This window comes from Festucalex cinctus, chromosome 13 (assembly GCF_051991245.1).
Source record: "Festucalex cinctus isolate MCC-2025b chromosome 13, RoL_Fcin_1.0, whole genome shotgun sequence".
Classification (NCBI taxonomy): domain Eukaryota; kingdom Metazoa; phylum Chordata; class Actinopteri; order Syngnathiformes; family Syngnathidae; genus Festucalex; species Festucalex cinctus.
This window is the reverse complement of record NC_135423.1, coordinates 2,551,751-2,567,354: the sequence shown is the minus strand read 5'-3', so window position 1 is coordinate 2,567,354 and position 15,604 is coordinate 2,551,751. Positions and strand designations below refer to the sequence as shown.

Below are 15,604 nucleotides of genomic sequence, written 5' to 3'. Positions count from 1 at the left end.
TGCGACGCGCGCGGGTCGCGGCGTCGCCGATCCAGACGAGATGCGCCGCCAGCTAATTGATGGCAGACGGCAGATCCAGCTGGAGGAAGAGGAGGAGTTATCGGAGCTGAGGAAGAGCGTGTCCTGCGTAGGTCCCAACCGCACGTTAGGCATGCGCTTTGATGACTGCTCTTTCTTTTCTTTTTTTGGTTGTTTGTTTCATCTCACGCGTCTTTAAAAATGCATGATACACACAATTCTGTGGGTGACCGTAAAAACTCTCTCCTCTTATCAAATATTGATTGTAGGCTAGGCGCAGTAGGCGGGCTTTTTTGTTTCACTTTAACGCATTTACTCCCAATAATGTATAAATACGTTTTTTTTATTATATATATATATATATATATATATATATTCTAAGTGTCACAAAGACGTATTTATACGTTTTTTGTTTTGTTTTGTTTTTTATGCTAGAGCATACAGAAGGCAGAAGGTTATTACACAAACGGCCAGCAGGTGGGAGCAGAGCAAAGGAGATCAACCAGGGCCATCGAGAAAAAAAGCTCAATTACTTCAATTTTGAATAGATTTGTGAAAACTGATGAAACTTAGCACTCTTCTAATGCTAATTGCTGCAAACGGAAACAGATAGAAACATACTTTTTTTTTTCCTGATGAAAGAAGAGACTTTAATCTTTCTTTTGATAGATTGCATGCTTTTATAGCAATAGAACACAATATTCTGTGGGCCTTGCAAAATCAGTCAAAATCCAGTAAAACAGCCGGGAGTGAACGGGATTGCGAAATGTGAAAATGGCGGCGAGTGAATGAGTTAATAAAGTCTTCAGCATGTGTACATATTTACCTTTCGCTTTACTTGTATCTTGGAGACATCAACCTGGTCTTTGTCGAGGAAAAACAGAAGAAATATGAGGGGGAAAAAAAAACCTCCCTCCGGTATCACTGGCGCAGGTCGGATGCCAAAAAAAAACAAAAAAACTGGCTGGCTGGCTGAGTATTTGTAAAGGTCACCTCGCAGCGGGTGTATATGGATTTTATATGCTTGCGTACGTAAAAGCCTCCTTTGCATCCTTTCTTCGGCCAATAAACAGTCAAATAGGAAATGTTTCAATTCATTTTTAAGGCGCTTGAATAGGTCAAATAGAAGGATTGGATTATGGAATAATTTGGCAGGATTATGTTTTATTGATTGTATGTCATTACATTATATTTTCCATCCATCCATTTTCTTGACCGCTTATTCCTCACAAGGGTCGTAGGGGGGGTGCTGGAGCCTATGTCAGCCGGCTTTTGGCAGTAGGCGGGGTAAACCCTTGAACTGGTTGCCAGCCAATCGCAGGGCACACAGAGACGAACAACCACGCACAAGCACACCTAGGGACAATTCTGAGCGCCCAATTAACCTGCCATGCACGTCTTTGGAATGTGGGAGGAGTACCCGGAGAAGACCTCACGCAGGCACGGGGAGAACGTGCAATAATGCTGTATAAATGCTGCAAAACGATTCAACAACAGTATGCTCTCTTCCTGCCATTCTACCTGCCGCTACGCTAACAATAACAATAATGCGTTAGCCACCTTTCCCAGCTGCTTCTTGGTCACTTTTGTGTCCAACAGAAAAGAGTTGGAGAGCCTACAGTAACTTGTTCACCAGGTGGACCCTCTTACACATCCCCCCCCCCCCCACACACACACACCCCTCCCCCCATTCCCACTTTCCAAGTCCACTCGTGTTTGCAGACTGTCGCTGGGCTCAGTATCGGGTATCAGTGGGTGATGTCATCCCACCATTTGGTCGGCCCGCGTCATCACTGTTTATTTTGTGTCGTCGCACCGAAACCGGTTGTGGTCTTGTTTAGTTAAGCTGCAGGGGAGGAGAGCGACAGATAGGGGGCGGCGGTTGTTGGGTGGGGGGTGGTCCTTGTTTACGCTCACTCAGCCAGCCAAAAGCCGCTTTTTGTTTGTCATTGCTGTGGTCAAAGATGAGCAAAATCCCAGATTACAGTACGTGCGCTGTAGTCCGTGAACATGAAAGCATCAATTACAATTTGTGTAGAAATTGCGTCTGATTTATGCCATATAATTAAGTGAAATGAAGGAAATGGGAGCGTAGGGGACAATGTTAAAATACCAAAGTGCTAAAATCAGTGCCATTCTTGTGTTTGTGTACTGTATCTAATGAGAAATGCAAAACAGCAGGTATGCTAACAAATGGCAAAATGATATGCTGAGTTTAAAGCAAAAGATCTGAATGAGATGAACAATTAGAAACTGAAGTGGTAAATTAGTTTAGAAATGTGGAAGGCGTATGACCTGGAAATAGCCAGATGTATTTTGCATATCCATCATTTTACATATCCTCTCCACAGCAATTTGGTCGGGAAAAGGCGGGACATTCTGTACAATAATTCCAGCTGATTGGATGATGTCACATTCTACACGTTTGTTTCAACCAATCACGGTCACGAGTGACGAGGAAACTGTGAGTAATTCTGCGAGAACAGAATTAATTGCAGCGTCCATTCGTCCATGTTAGGTTTGTTTGTTAACTCCGGCGTCGGCGCTTGCCTCCTGGTTTGGTCACAGTTGCATGTCCCGCCCCCAAACACAATGTCGCTCTGTGATTGGTCCGAACCATCAGCGGGAGCGGTACAAGATGTATTCTCTGGAGTTTGTCAACTCACAAATTCATCTTGCAAGATCAAGGTTAGAAGGAGTAGGTTGATGTGTAAAATATTTCCTAATTTGGGAATTTTATTAAAAAAAAAGAAAATAAATGAATTATTGGAATATTGAAAATTATTCACAAAAATTGGATAAACTAAATAAAAAACAATTCATATTACTCAGAAATTCATCTTGCGAGAGCAAGGTTAGAAGGAGTAGGTTGATGTGTAAAATATCTCAGAATTTGGGAATTGTATTAAAAAAAAGTTAACTATTGGAATATTGAAAATTATTCACAAAAATTGGATAAACTAAAAAAAACCAAAAACAATTCATTATAACTCACAAATTCATCTTGAGAGAGCAAGGTTAGAAGGAGTAGGTTGATGTGTAAAATATCTCAGAATTTGGGAATTTTATTTAAAAAAAAAAAAAAAAAGTGAATTATTTGAATATTGAAAATTATTCACAAAAATTGGATAAACTAAAAAAACAAAACAATTCATTATGGGAAAAATCTCTCTTCATTTGGAAATCCATCGATCCCAATCAATTGTGAATTGTGTAAAATCGCTTATTACTTTGGGGATGCTGACATGGAAAATGGGGACTCATAAAAACATTTGGGTGCAGAATAACACGCCCAGCACATTTACAGTGTAAAAAAAAAAAAAAAAAAAAAGACGAAATGGAGTTGGTGTGTTTTCCAGCGTTGCGTCGCAGGGGTGGATGATTATCCCGCTGAACTACGATGAAAAGCCGCCTCACTGATGCATCCTCTTGACATTTGGAATGCCTTAAATCTGCTCTGGGCGTTTTTGTTTGTGTGTGTACGCGTTGAGAAAAGTGTGGTTGTCATGGTAACGAGCGGTACAGTAAGTGAGAATCGCCCAAGCGGGCCGACGTTACACTCAAATAAATGGGCTACCAATAGGATGGCAACCACATCCTTCCTTGTGTGTTATTTTTTTCAATAATAACCATAACTTTACTGCAACTATTACCTAAAAGCAAACAATGAAACGTCAATAGCAAGTTATGCTGTTACACATAAACTGTTTGTAATAAGAAATTTCTTGCCAGAAAAAAGAATAACAGTTATTTTTGCCTTGATTTAAGATATTTCATTTTGATTACATTTTTCAGTTTTTCCGGCAACCTGCGAGTCAAAGTGATCATCGCACCTCGCAATTACGCCGTCACTCAAAACAAACAAACCGTTTTGCTGCGGATGGAAGTCAATCCGGGACGTTGGCCCGAGGCCGTAAATACTGTCGATAATCATTAACATTTACAGCGCTGCGGCAGATGCTACATTGTTCTCGGTGGGCCGCGCACTGGAAATGGGAAGCAGATAGCCGGTCGGTTTCAAAACAAGTCCCGGTCTGAAAGCGGTCGGAGCTGTCATCGTGCTTGTGTTGCCACGCATCGAATTATCTTAATGCGGCAAGTGGCTGAAGAGGTGATGCTGAAGTTGCTTTGCAAAATGTGGAAGACTTGGAAAAAAAAAAAAAAAAAAGATCCTAAATGAACCGAATAGTTGATGATGGGCTCATGCGGAGTTGAACATTTTTGAAGTGAGAATGGTTTGAACTGGTAAAAAAAAGAAAACATGTGGAAATGATGTAAAATATCTCTTCATTTGGGAATTTTATTGTGAAAAATGTAGAGATTTGGTGAAATATCCTGAATCATCATCCGTTCATCAGTTGCTTGTGAACTCACTTTTTCTACACAGTCGTGTTTTGCTTTCTTTTGTTTACACAAGGCTTTTGTTTTTCATTCTAATTTTCCTGACACTATGAAGTTTCTGCCATAACAAAATAATGTTGTCATTAATTAACTCATTTTCTCCCAATAACGTGTAAATATGTTTTTTTATGTTTCAAGTGTCCCAAAGACGTATTTATACGTTTTATTGGGTTTTTTTTTATGCTAGAGCATACAGAAGGCTATGATGCAGCCTCTCAACAGCAAAAAACAGTTGCAGAAATGGTAGTTATTACACAAACGGCCAGTAAGTGGCAGCAGAGCAAAGAGAGCAGGAGATCAACCAGGGCCATGTAGTAAAAAAAAAAAGCTAAATTACTTACAATTTTGAATAGATTTGTGAAAACTGATGAAACTTAGCACTCTTCTAATGCTAATTGCTGCAAAACAGAAACAGATAGAAACATACTTTTTTTCCTGATGAAAGAAGAGAGTTTAATCTTTCTTTTGATAGGTTCCATGCTTTTATAGCAATTGAACACAATATTCTTTGGGCCTTGCAAAATCAGTCAAAATTGAGTAAAACAGACGGGAGCCAACGGGACTGCTTCTGTGAAAAGGGCGGCGAGTGAATGAGTTCATAATAGTTTAAATGCCTTGCCCTCAAAGCACATTTTGCTGAGGCTCTAATTTATGCTTCACAACCTCGTTGGGCTGTGAATTACTTTTTTTGCCACAAATAGCAGAATGTTGCACAAAAAAAAAAAAAAAAATGCTGCCGTCCCTCGACAAGTGTCACAGTTACGGAGAAATACTGACAAAGCAGCGGCAGCACACTAATTGGCAGTGGCGATAAACAAGCAGGACGGGAGGATTCAGAATAAATCTGCGGGAAAGCAAATTGTCAGTTGGAAAGTTGTTGGGAAAAAAAAACACCAAAAGATAAGTCTGATTTGTGACATTGTATGTCAAATGGTTGAATTGGTATTTTGTCTTAATGAGAAACATGCGCTGCACTTGATGAACCACAGAATATTTATCTTGTGTTAAATTATTACATTGCATGGCCTAAATGTATCTCTATAGGATATACTATATATCTGTATCTGTAGGTTGATATGGATGATGTCATATACTGTAGATTATATTGGTTTTATACAGAGAGCACTTAACCGGTACGCTAGAAAAATAGGTGATGTTAAATCAACATTTTTATGCTTGTTCCATTTCTTGTAGTCTGAGCATATAACATCAACATTTGATGATACTGAACACGAAACCTGTAAAGTTAGAAACCAGTTTCACCGATCGCCACAGTATTGGGTGGATTATAACAAGTCACCCCAAAAAAAAAAGTGTCAGGGACCCATGCCTGCAATTCATCTACCATTTTGGTTTGAAACCATTTCAGGAGAATGTCAAGGCTCATACTTTAACTCTTTGACCGCCAAAAACGTTTAATAACGTTTAATAAAATCACAAATGTATGCCGCCATAAACGTTAAGTGACGTCAACTACTTTTTTGTTGTTGTTGTTGTTGTGTTTTTTTTTTGTTTTTTGTTTTTTTGAACATATCAGTGGTCAGTGCAACGTCCAAGTGCAGCGCAGCCGGCTCAATGAGTTGTGAAATCAAAAACACCCACTAACTATGGCCAGCAGATGGCAGCGGTAGCTGCTCGGGCCCTAACTAGAGCTGCGAATTACAATGAAACATGACGCAATCTGATGAAATAGAACGTTTTCAACATAACGTAACATTAAACCTAATTTGACGGAGCGTCACTAAACAAAAAATATTAGTATCAAAGTCACTGTTGTGGAGAAAATGTATCGTTTCTTTTCAATTTTCGCTCAGTGTCACTCAAATGACCTAGTTTCAAATGGTGATTACTAAAGAAGTATATGTAGCAAAAGAACAGAATATTCTGTTTGCTTTGAAAAATGAGTTAAAATGCTCGAAATCCGCTGGCAATGGGGGTTGTTTTTTAATAATGTGTGGCAGTAAAAGAGTTAACTAACCTTTTTGTAGGATATTGAACGTGAGCTTCATTTTCAGAGTTCACCATAATAGCTGTTGCTTTTACATTTTCTTCCCTTGACAAATTTTTCACCTGGCCCAGAACATTTCTCCCGCCTCACTCAATGGCCGCATGTGCGGCCGCGAGCCAATGAGGACAGCCTGGGCACGGTCGTCGTGGGAACAGCGACCGCATTAAACGCTCATTATCCCGAGTGGGTCGCATCGCGTTTGATCCCTCCGTGTCCCACTAACCAAAACGTTTACGCTAAAGTTCACCAGCTGCGCCCATCTGGAGGTGTTGTCATCGCCGCTTTTAACGCGGCGTAAAAGTCTGCGTCACCCTTCAAAAAACGGCGACGTCTCGCTAGCGTTCCGGGTACGCCATTTGTCCGCCAACGCTCCCTGGCGTGGCTTTAAATAGACGACATTAATGAGCGTCTCCTCTGAAATATGCATCGGGTCCTACTTCGTCTTGGCCTCGCTCGCGTCGCGGCCCGTGAATTATGCCTCGGCTCTGGCACAAATCAGTTTCTTCTGGGATGAGCGCAGCGGCAAACGAGCCAATAATTGTCTTTTGAAAAAGCTGGCTGGGCGCAGGCCAGCTGGGCGGTGCGTATCTGCCAGGGAGCGCTTGTTTTATGGAGAAAAAAAAAAAAGAGAGGTTTTAAGGGGGACGAGTGCCCTGGTTTTCAATGTATAGTGTTGTGTAAGAATAGCAGGCTACTGAGAAAAAAATTGGCACGGCAGTGTCCAAATACAGGAGCAGTGAGTGCTAGCTTGATAGCACCCTCAGACCAACTTTTACTGAACAGCTAAGTTAAATTTGCTACTTCTGTGACCGGTGTGGTGCATTTGAGTACATCCTTTCGTGCCGTTTGGCATGAGCGAGCACCAAGTAAAGCTGTAGACTGTAAATTAGCTTCTCATTAGCTTAAAATGCCACTTAGAACAACTTTTGATAATTAAATGAGTTTATCTGGATTTCAGTAATCGGTGTGGTTCATTTAAGTTCATCTTTTTATGCTGTTCGTCAAGAAATAGTACTGAATAAAGATGTACACCGCAAGACCGCTTCACACTAACTTGATATGGCACTCCAACAAATATTTTGTGAACAAAGGAGTTTAATTTAGTCATCTGTGAGTGGTGTGGTGTGTTTGAGTCCATCTGTTTGATGGTAAATAATGGTAAAGATTAAAACAAGATGTGACACTGACATTTTAAGAATGTTCGGAATTGTTGTTTATAGTATATTAATAGTCCATTACAAAAAAAAGGTGCCATAAGTGTGCATGCAGTGAAGACTATTACTTCTTCTAATAACCCTCTAGTCGGCCTTGACACTAATTACTGCTGTCCTATTAACCAAGGCTTTGCTGCCATCTTAGGGGGGTGACAGAAAGAGCACAAAACACACAATTGGGTAAATTGTTTTGCAAATAGCTTATGGGTAGGTTGATTTTACAAAAGACAGTTAAGAATGTTACCACGTGACTTAAAACATTGCCTGTATAGTTCAAGCAGTTTTTATGATGGCGACAGTTTGGTTTGTGGTCGCACTTGAAGGTACCGCCGCAGTTATTGTTCTGCTGACACGAGGCCAGCGAACAGAACGACTCGATTGGCCGAACGTTCTCTCCGTGCAGCAGAGATGAAAAAGCAAACATCCCCACGGCCACATGATAGAAACGAGTCGAATCCGTTCCCCCATGTTTGTCGTAAAATTGACGACTCTTATCAGAACGTGGGAAGGCGGTTTTGGCAGAAGGCTTGAGTTTTGCCAGACAACACAAAGCCCATGCTTGCTGGATCCGTCTGGTCCTGAATGCTTGGTCGCGAGGCCGAGGGAGCGTCGCTATCAGTGGCGGGCCAGACATCTGTGCAGTTGTTTCAATGACGCCCCTCGTCTACCCCCCCCCCCCCCCTCCCCCCCCTTTTCGATCCAAGTGGGCTCACCTGAAAGTGTTCTCGCCTCTCCTAAACTCTCCTCTCTTTGTCCTCTTTACCTCTGCTCTGTCGCCTAGCCTAAAACTAACAAACGTGCCAATAAATCTCCCTCAATCGCGGCCCTTCTCTCCGGACTCATCCCAAAGTCTACCTTTCCATGTAACGCTGTAATTACAGCTCCAGCGTGTCAGGCAAGGACTCTTCCAGTTTTCATAGTCCCCGTGGGCGCCCCTGGCCCTCCGACAGCAGGGATTTGAGCTTTGTGGCTGCGTAATTACGCGTAGCCCTCTGGTTTCCATTTGCGCGAGCGCCTGTTTATTTGCTTCAGTCTGTTAAAAAAAAAAGGGAGGAAGGGCGGCAAAGATGACGGGAGGGGCTGCAGCAATTCACACCAGAAAATCTTCTTCCAGTATCTGTGGGTCTGGCAGAGTTTGTGTTTTGAAAGAACACGACCCAAAACGCGTCCCCTTTAGCACAGAGTTTCTCGAAAATAGAAGCAATGTCGTCGTAGCGCAGCTGGAGTTTTCACACAGAACCCAGTGAAGCGAGTGAGTGCCCTCGGGTTAAATTTTACACACTCTTCTCAGACTTTCCACTGTTCCCTTTTACTTTGCCATCTCTCTACCCCAGTAGCCGTAAAGTTCGCAGTTTGACTTCAATCCCAACATGGCTGCAGAAGCGGTTGTTCCTTCTTGAACTTGTTGGTCCCAGCTAAACCCTTTCACACAGTCTTTCTTCCCTTCTCTGAAACCACTCCGGATTTGGAACTTCAACACCCTGTTCCATGACTGTAACCCTTCGTACAGAACGTAATTAGCATATCAGAGATGCAATTTATCAGTCTTTCATACAAAACCCAGTGAAGGAAGTGAATGTCAGGTGATAAATTTCACACCTGTTGTGCTATTGTCTTTCACATATCTGCCTGCCAGCTTGCCACTTATTTGTATTCAACATATTAAGGTGAGAGAAGATAGTCCGACTTGTTAAAATTTAACAACCTGGTTCCGGCTTTGCCTCACCCTGCCTCCTTCCTTGGAAGTCCAAGAATTTGCAGTTTGAACTTCTGTGTCTTAATCTATCACCCAGAATCTGCCAAAGTTAATAGCAGGCAACTGGAGGCTTCTTGGTTGTTGAAGGCCTTTCACCTTAAATCTGTTTGTCCTGACTCTTCAGAGACTCAATGAATAGGCCAGTTTGAAGTTTACAAAGTGTACCGATAGAATCAGCAATATATCAGGATACATCTCTGGCATCAACACAAAGGTTGGATGGGGAAAAAAAAAAAGCCCCGAATCAAAGAGTAAGTAGTAGTATTTTTTTTTTTTAATGTTTCTTTGTTTAACTAGGTAAGGAAATGGAGAACAGTTTCCCCTTTACAATGGCAACCTGGAGGCAATTTAGATTCAGTGGACGAACCAAAGCAACGACCCTTCTGACACTGAACAACCGGCTCTAACAACTGAGCCACAGCTGCCCCATGCCAATCGTTCGAGTACAAAATGTGAAGTTGTACCTGCTTACACAGCAAGGACAAAACTATGAACAACACATCTTGCATGTCCCGGTCAAGTCTTTCGCAGATCGTGTAATGTAGAGTTGTTATCAATTAAGCATCATTAATCAACGCTCAAGTAGGCAGCTGGATGGCTCAGTCAGTAGCACCGCTCACTTCAGACACGGGGAGGGACTAAGGTTCAAATCTCGGTCAGGGCGAACGGTAGCATCCAGTCGGGTCCCTTGGCAAAAAACTGTGCACTTTTCGTAGTTGCGTCTGGTGTGGGCATCTGGTGTGAAAACTGTGCCAAACATATGCGAGTTGCTTGCTGTGGTGACCCCTGACTGACAAGGACTAAGCCGAAAGTCAAAACCAATCAATGCTCAAATAATGGCGAATGATTTAACATCAAGGCTTTGTGATTTCGCAATTTTAGGGGTGCAGTACCCACCTTAGAACTCGAAAATTAGTCCTAAAAAAGCTTTTGGAATTAACGGTGAAACATCTTTAAGAACCAAGAAGTATCCGGTTGTCTCCATTCAACTTTTGCGGATTACCATGAACTGGATGACTGGGAATCTACACAGACATACAGTACTTTCACAAAGAACAGAAAAAAAGAAAAGAAAAAAGTCAGTAGGCCTTGTGAAAGGAGCTAGAGCTCCAACTTAAACCGGCGCTGTCACGCGGTAAATTGCGTTTGCCGTCTCATGAAATATCTTACGGCCCGGCAGCGTTGGCCGGCTAATGCGAGCGGTGATAAAGCGGAGCAGAGGTGCGCAAGGACACAGGTGTTCCTCAAGGTACACATGACAAGGTTGCTAGTCCTCGCTGTCAAAGCGCGTTAGCGAATCAATCTGTCATCTGGTGGGCGGCGCGGGTCCAAATCTCCGCAGAAGTGGCGCGGGGGAAATGAAAGATGATGTTGCGCTCGCTAACTTCTAAAGGTTGTCACTTAAGTCACTTCGGCGGCGGCGGCGCTTGAGCGAAAGCCATAACAATGCATGGAATTGGTCTTTTTTCATACCGCTCCGCCTGTGAATGGAGTGCATTCGTCGTAACAGTTTCGGAGATAGAATGCGCTCCTGCTTATTTACTACAGCTTAGACGGCTTTGACAGCGAAGTTTGCTGCAAGTTGATGTTTGTGAGTGCGTCACACATCAGCAGGTATTACTGCAGAACAACATCAATATCTCACTGTGGAAATGTTATGCCTCAACCCCCAAGCGATCATCTATCTATCTATCTATCTATCTATCTATCTAACTATCCATCCATCCATCCATCCATCCAATCCATCCAACTATCCATCCATCCATCCATCCATCCAACCATCCAACCATCCGTGCATCCATCCATCCTCTTATCCGTCTATCTATCTATCCATCTATCTATCCATCCATCCAGAGATTGTTTATTTGGGTTTTACGCCAGTATTTGGGTTTCAAGTTGGGTTAATATTTCAAATTATGGTTTTAAGCCTCCTTGAAACCATAACCCGGGCTTCAAATTTGAAAGACTAACCCCATAATCTACAATCTTTACCCTTGTGTGGGTTTAGCCCAGACCTGAAGGCCTAATTTAATTTGCTTTCAAAGTAGGGTCTCAAGTGCTGGATCGGTTTTCAAGATAGAGTTAAGGTTTCCAATTAGGATTTAAAGCCTGGTTCAGGGGTTCAAGCGTGAGTTAAGGTTTCTGTGTAATGTTTCAAACCTGGGTTAGGGTTTCAGACGAGGGTATTACAAACTTTATTAGTGTTACAAACTTGGGTTAGGATTTTAAATTTAGGGTTTGTGGCCTGTCTGCCTGCTTTCCAATTTTTTTTCAATCCTGAGATAGGGTTTTAAATTAGTGCTTGATGTGAATTTCAAATTCGAGTTTCAAAGCTGTGATAGGGTTTGAAAAGACGGTTTGAAGCCTGGGTTAGGATTCCCATTTTGGTTGCATGTGTGCACCATTTGCTAAGTACCAACAACATATTTAGTCTCAGCTTTTACGGCATGATTCACCAGTGGCTTTATGAGTCGTTAAGTCAGGACTTTCCCCTCGGAGCCAGTCCTGGCCCGCACCTTGTGGCAGATTACAGCTGCTTGTAAATTTGAGGCCTCGCTGGAGGAGTCGTTTGGGGGGGGGGGGGGGGGGGGGGTTAGGAAATGGGACATCATCAAACTTCACCTGCAAGTGAACGTAAATCAAAGGTATGTGGTAACAAAGATGCGGTAAAGACAAAGCGGGATGAAGCAACGACTTGGTTGGCAGTTTGCTTCCGACATTCCGTAAAATAAACAAAGAATGTTGTTAATTCTTTTAATTGGCCAGAGGGAGCCGTTTTAGTTCTGCGTTTCCTCAGATAGTGACCATTCCTTTGCAGTTTGTATGGGTAGTAAGTGTAAATAACTGAAGGGTTTCAAATTAGGGTCTCAAGCCTGTGCTTGGCTATTAAGCAAGGGTTTTGAGTCTGGGTTTTAAGGATTTAAAAGTAGGGTGTGAAGTTATGGTTTCAAATTAGGGGTGATAACAATGCTTAGAGTTTAAGAACAACAACAAAAAAATCGTTTCAAGAGGTCTGGCTTATGTTTTCCAATTAGAGTAGGTTAGGGTTTGAAAGGAAGCATTGGTTTCAAACAAAGGTTCGGGTTTTAATGCGAGACAGTGATAGGGTTCAAAACAAAAGGTTATGGTTTAAAGTTGGGATTATGGTTTCAAATTAGGGTGTTAAGACGGGGTTAAGGTGTTCAAATTAAAATGTCAAGATTGGGATAGGGGTTCAAACAAGGGTTGGAGTATTAATAATTCAGGATTAGGAATACAAAAGGGGTTTCAAGACAAGGTTAGGTTTTCAAGAATTATTGGGTTTTTGGTTTCAAGCTTTTTAATAGGGTTGTAAATGAGGGTTCGGATTTAAAGTCAGGATTTTGGTTTGCAATTAGAGTACCAAACTGGGGTTATAAGGTTTCAAGTTGTGATTATGATGACATTTGAAGATGATAGTATCAAGCCTCTGCTTTTGAGGTTCAATGTTATGGTTTCAATTCTGTGTTTGTGTTTTCTTTCAACTTAAGCCTGGCTCATGGTTAGGGTTTCAAGCCAGGGTTTGGTTTCAAATTAGTTAGAGGTGACAATTTTAAGTGTGTGCTCCACGAATTTGTGCATCCATCTTTTTATAAGCATGAAAGTCCTTTTGAAGGATTTTTAACCTCCAGTTTAACAACAATTCCAATATATTGTTTATTATCCCAAAACTGCATACAAATAAAGGACAGACCTCATTGATGCCTCACATCCGTGTTCGGGTAAATAAAGACTGAATTGACTTCTTATGTTTGGGCTAAAGAAATGTTTTTCATTATTATTATTTATGAGCAAGCTCCCTTGAACGGCGTAGACGGTCCAAACGCGGCTTCGCTCGCGCTCGATATTTCTATACGCGCACGTTCCCATTGTGTTTATTAAGAGCTTCCACATCGTTAATGGCGGCCGCGGGCACTTGGTGGGAGAGTAAAAGGTAATTAAAACCGCAATAGCCTTGGAGCTACACTAGGAGGAGGCGGTCGGGGTGCAAGGGGAGGCGGCGGGGAGAGTGTCGCGCCGATGAGGCGGCTCCGGCGTCGGCCTCTCTTGCTCGTTCATTAGCCATGCATTGCTTCTCGCCGGGAACCTCCTTTCTCATCAGGAGCGGCACCCCCGACGGACCCCGACCACCTCCCCCCCCACTCGGCTTTTAGTGCATGGGCCTACATTTTAAGCGGATGTACTGCTGTGTCTGCACGTCTCTAACCGGGAGGCTTGAGAACAGGCTCCCAGGGTCACACTTTTGCCAGAGTAAGGCGCTCATTTGCTTGGATGGCAGAACGTTTCTCAAACCTGTTTGGAAAAATGCTCCCAAAGATCTTCTCATCATCCAAAGGCCAAACATGACTACTAACGTGCAGTCCCAAATGCCATCGGTCTTAACGCATTTGCTCCCAATAACGTATAAAGACATTTTTTTTTTTTTTTTTTAATGCTAGAGCATACAGAAGGCTTTGACGCAGCCTCTCAACTGCAAAGAACGGTTGCAGAAATGGTAGTTATTACACAAACGGCCAGCAGGTGGCAGCAGAGCAAAGGAGATCAACCAGGGCCATGTAGAAAAAAAGCTCAATTACTTACTAAACTGAAAGTGAAAACTGATGAAACTTAGCTCTCTTCTAATGCTAATTGCTGCAAAACGGAAACAGATAGAAACACTTTTTTTTCCTGATGAAAGAAGAGACTTTAATCTTTCTTTTGATAGGTTCCATGCTTTTATAGCAATAGAACACAATATTCTGTGGGCCTTGCAAAATCAGTCAAAATCCAGTAAAACAGCCGGGAGCGAACGGGACTGCTTCTGTGAAAATGGCTGGGAGTGAATGAGTTAAAAAGTTGACTGTTTTCAAAAAAAAAAAAAATCATAATGGGCCAGGAGTGGGGTCATGCATTTGTCATCATCAAACCATGGAAGCACTATTTTGAAATCCATTCATCAATTTTCTTCTTGGGAAAAACCAAAGAGCAGTTTCTCGCCGTCACATAAGTGTCAAAAGAAATTGAGCACAGTTCCTGATGAATGTCCCCCCCGTCTGTTCTCCGACAGGTGCCGGCGGCCAGATGGTCCAGATGGACTCGAGCAAGTCGGGCTTCGTGGGCTCCCAGGTGGAGCTGCGCTGCATTTTCATCAATAGCAACCCTCCGGTGAAGATCTCGCAGGTGACCTGGCAGAAGCTGCTCAACGGTACCAAGCAGAACGTGGCCATCGCCAACCCGGCCCTGGGCGTCTCCGTCCTGCCGCCCTTCAAGGAGCGCGTCAGCTTCAAGCAGGCGGCCGTACGCCACCGCACGCCCTCGCTGGAGGACACCACCATCGTCTTCTCCAACCTGCAGCTGTATGACGAGGCGGCGTACATCTGCGAGTACACCACCTTCCCGGCGGGCAACCGCGAGAACATGGTCAACCTCACCGTCTTCGGTAAGAACTTCCCACTCAGATTTACGGCACGGTAGACAAGCTGGGATTATGCGAAAAAGATCAAATCGGATGTAATTTTGTCAGCATTTGTTGTGCAGACCTCGGAAATTCAAAACATTCCTGATCCGTTTTTCCGGTTCTGTTTCACGAGTCCTGATAAAGTTTGAGGTTCTCAGCTTTTAATGCAGTTTCAGACAGCCGTCATAAGCGGGCGTCATCACTCAAGCACTTATTTCTGGTGTTAAATTTGCTAGCCGCGTCAATCTCGGGTTAGCTTAGCATTTAGCATGGCTTCTCTATTTTTTTTCTTACCATCCCTTCGTAAAAATACTTGTAAGAAATGTAGCTTAGTTGCCACCACAGAGGCGACGACGACGCATTTAAGCAACTCTGCAGCGTGTATAGGCGCAGTAGTAGCCAGTCAAAGCTCATTGCTAGCTAGCTAGCTAAGTAGCACAAAGCTTTCCTCGCCCTCCGAATAATCGCAGTAGGTGACGTCGGCTTTAGCAAAGCTTTTTAGGACCATCCCTGGAGTTCTTCTACTCCTTCTTTTATTTCTTCTACTTCTTCCACTATTTCTAATTTTGCCTCACAAACTGCAATGCGAAACCACTTATTGTATTCGAAGCCTTGAAATGAGGAAAAAATGGCGGGAAAATAGACATGAAAGTGAAAATTAGCAGAAGAGTCTGTCAGCTCAAAGACAGTCCTTGAAAATCGGTACATTCATAAACTACATTGAATTGTATTACTTTGAAAATCAAAAATTG

General features: G+C 42.7%; 1 protein-coding gene across 6 annotated transcripts in view; it reads left to right on the top strand.

The window, feature by feature from the left end:
* Positions 1 to 15,604, top strand: part of nectin1b (nectin cell adhesion molecule 1b) — a 221,268-nt gene that overhangs the window by 75,896 nt on the left and 129,768 nt on the right. For all 6 annotated transcript variants that reach the window (XM_077494332.1, XM_077494333.1, XM_077494331.1 and 3 more), the window contains one exon: positions 14,463 to 14,834. In XM_077494332.1, coding sequence (XP_077350458.1) covers positions 14,463 to 14,834 — 372 coding nt within the window. The remainder of the gene's footprint in view (positions 1 to 14,462; positions 14,835 to 15,604) is intronic.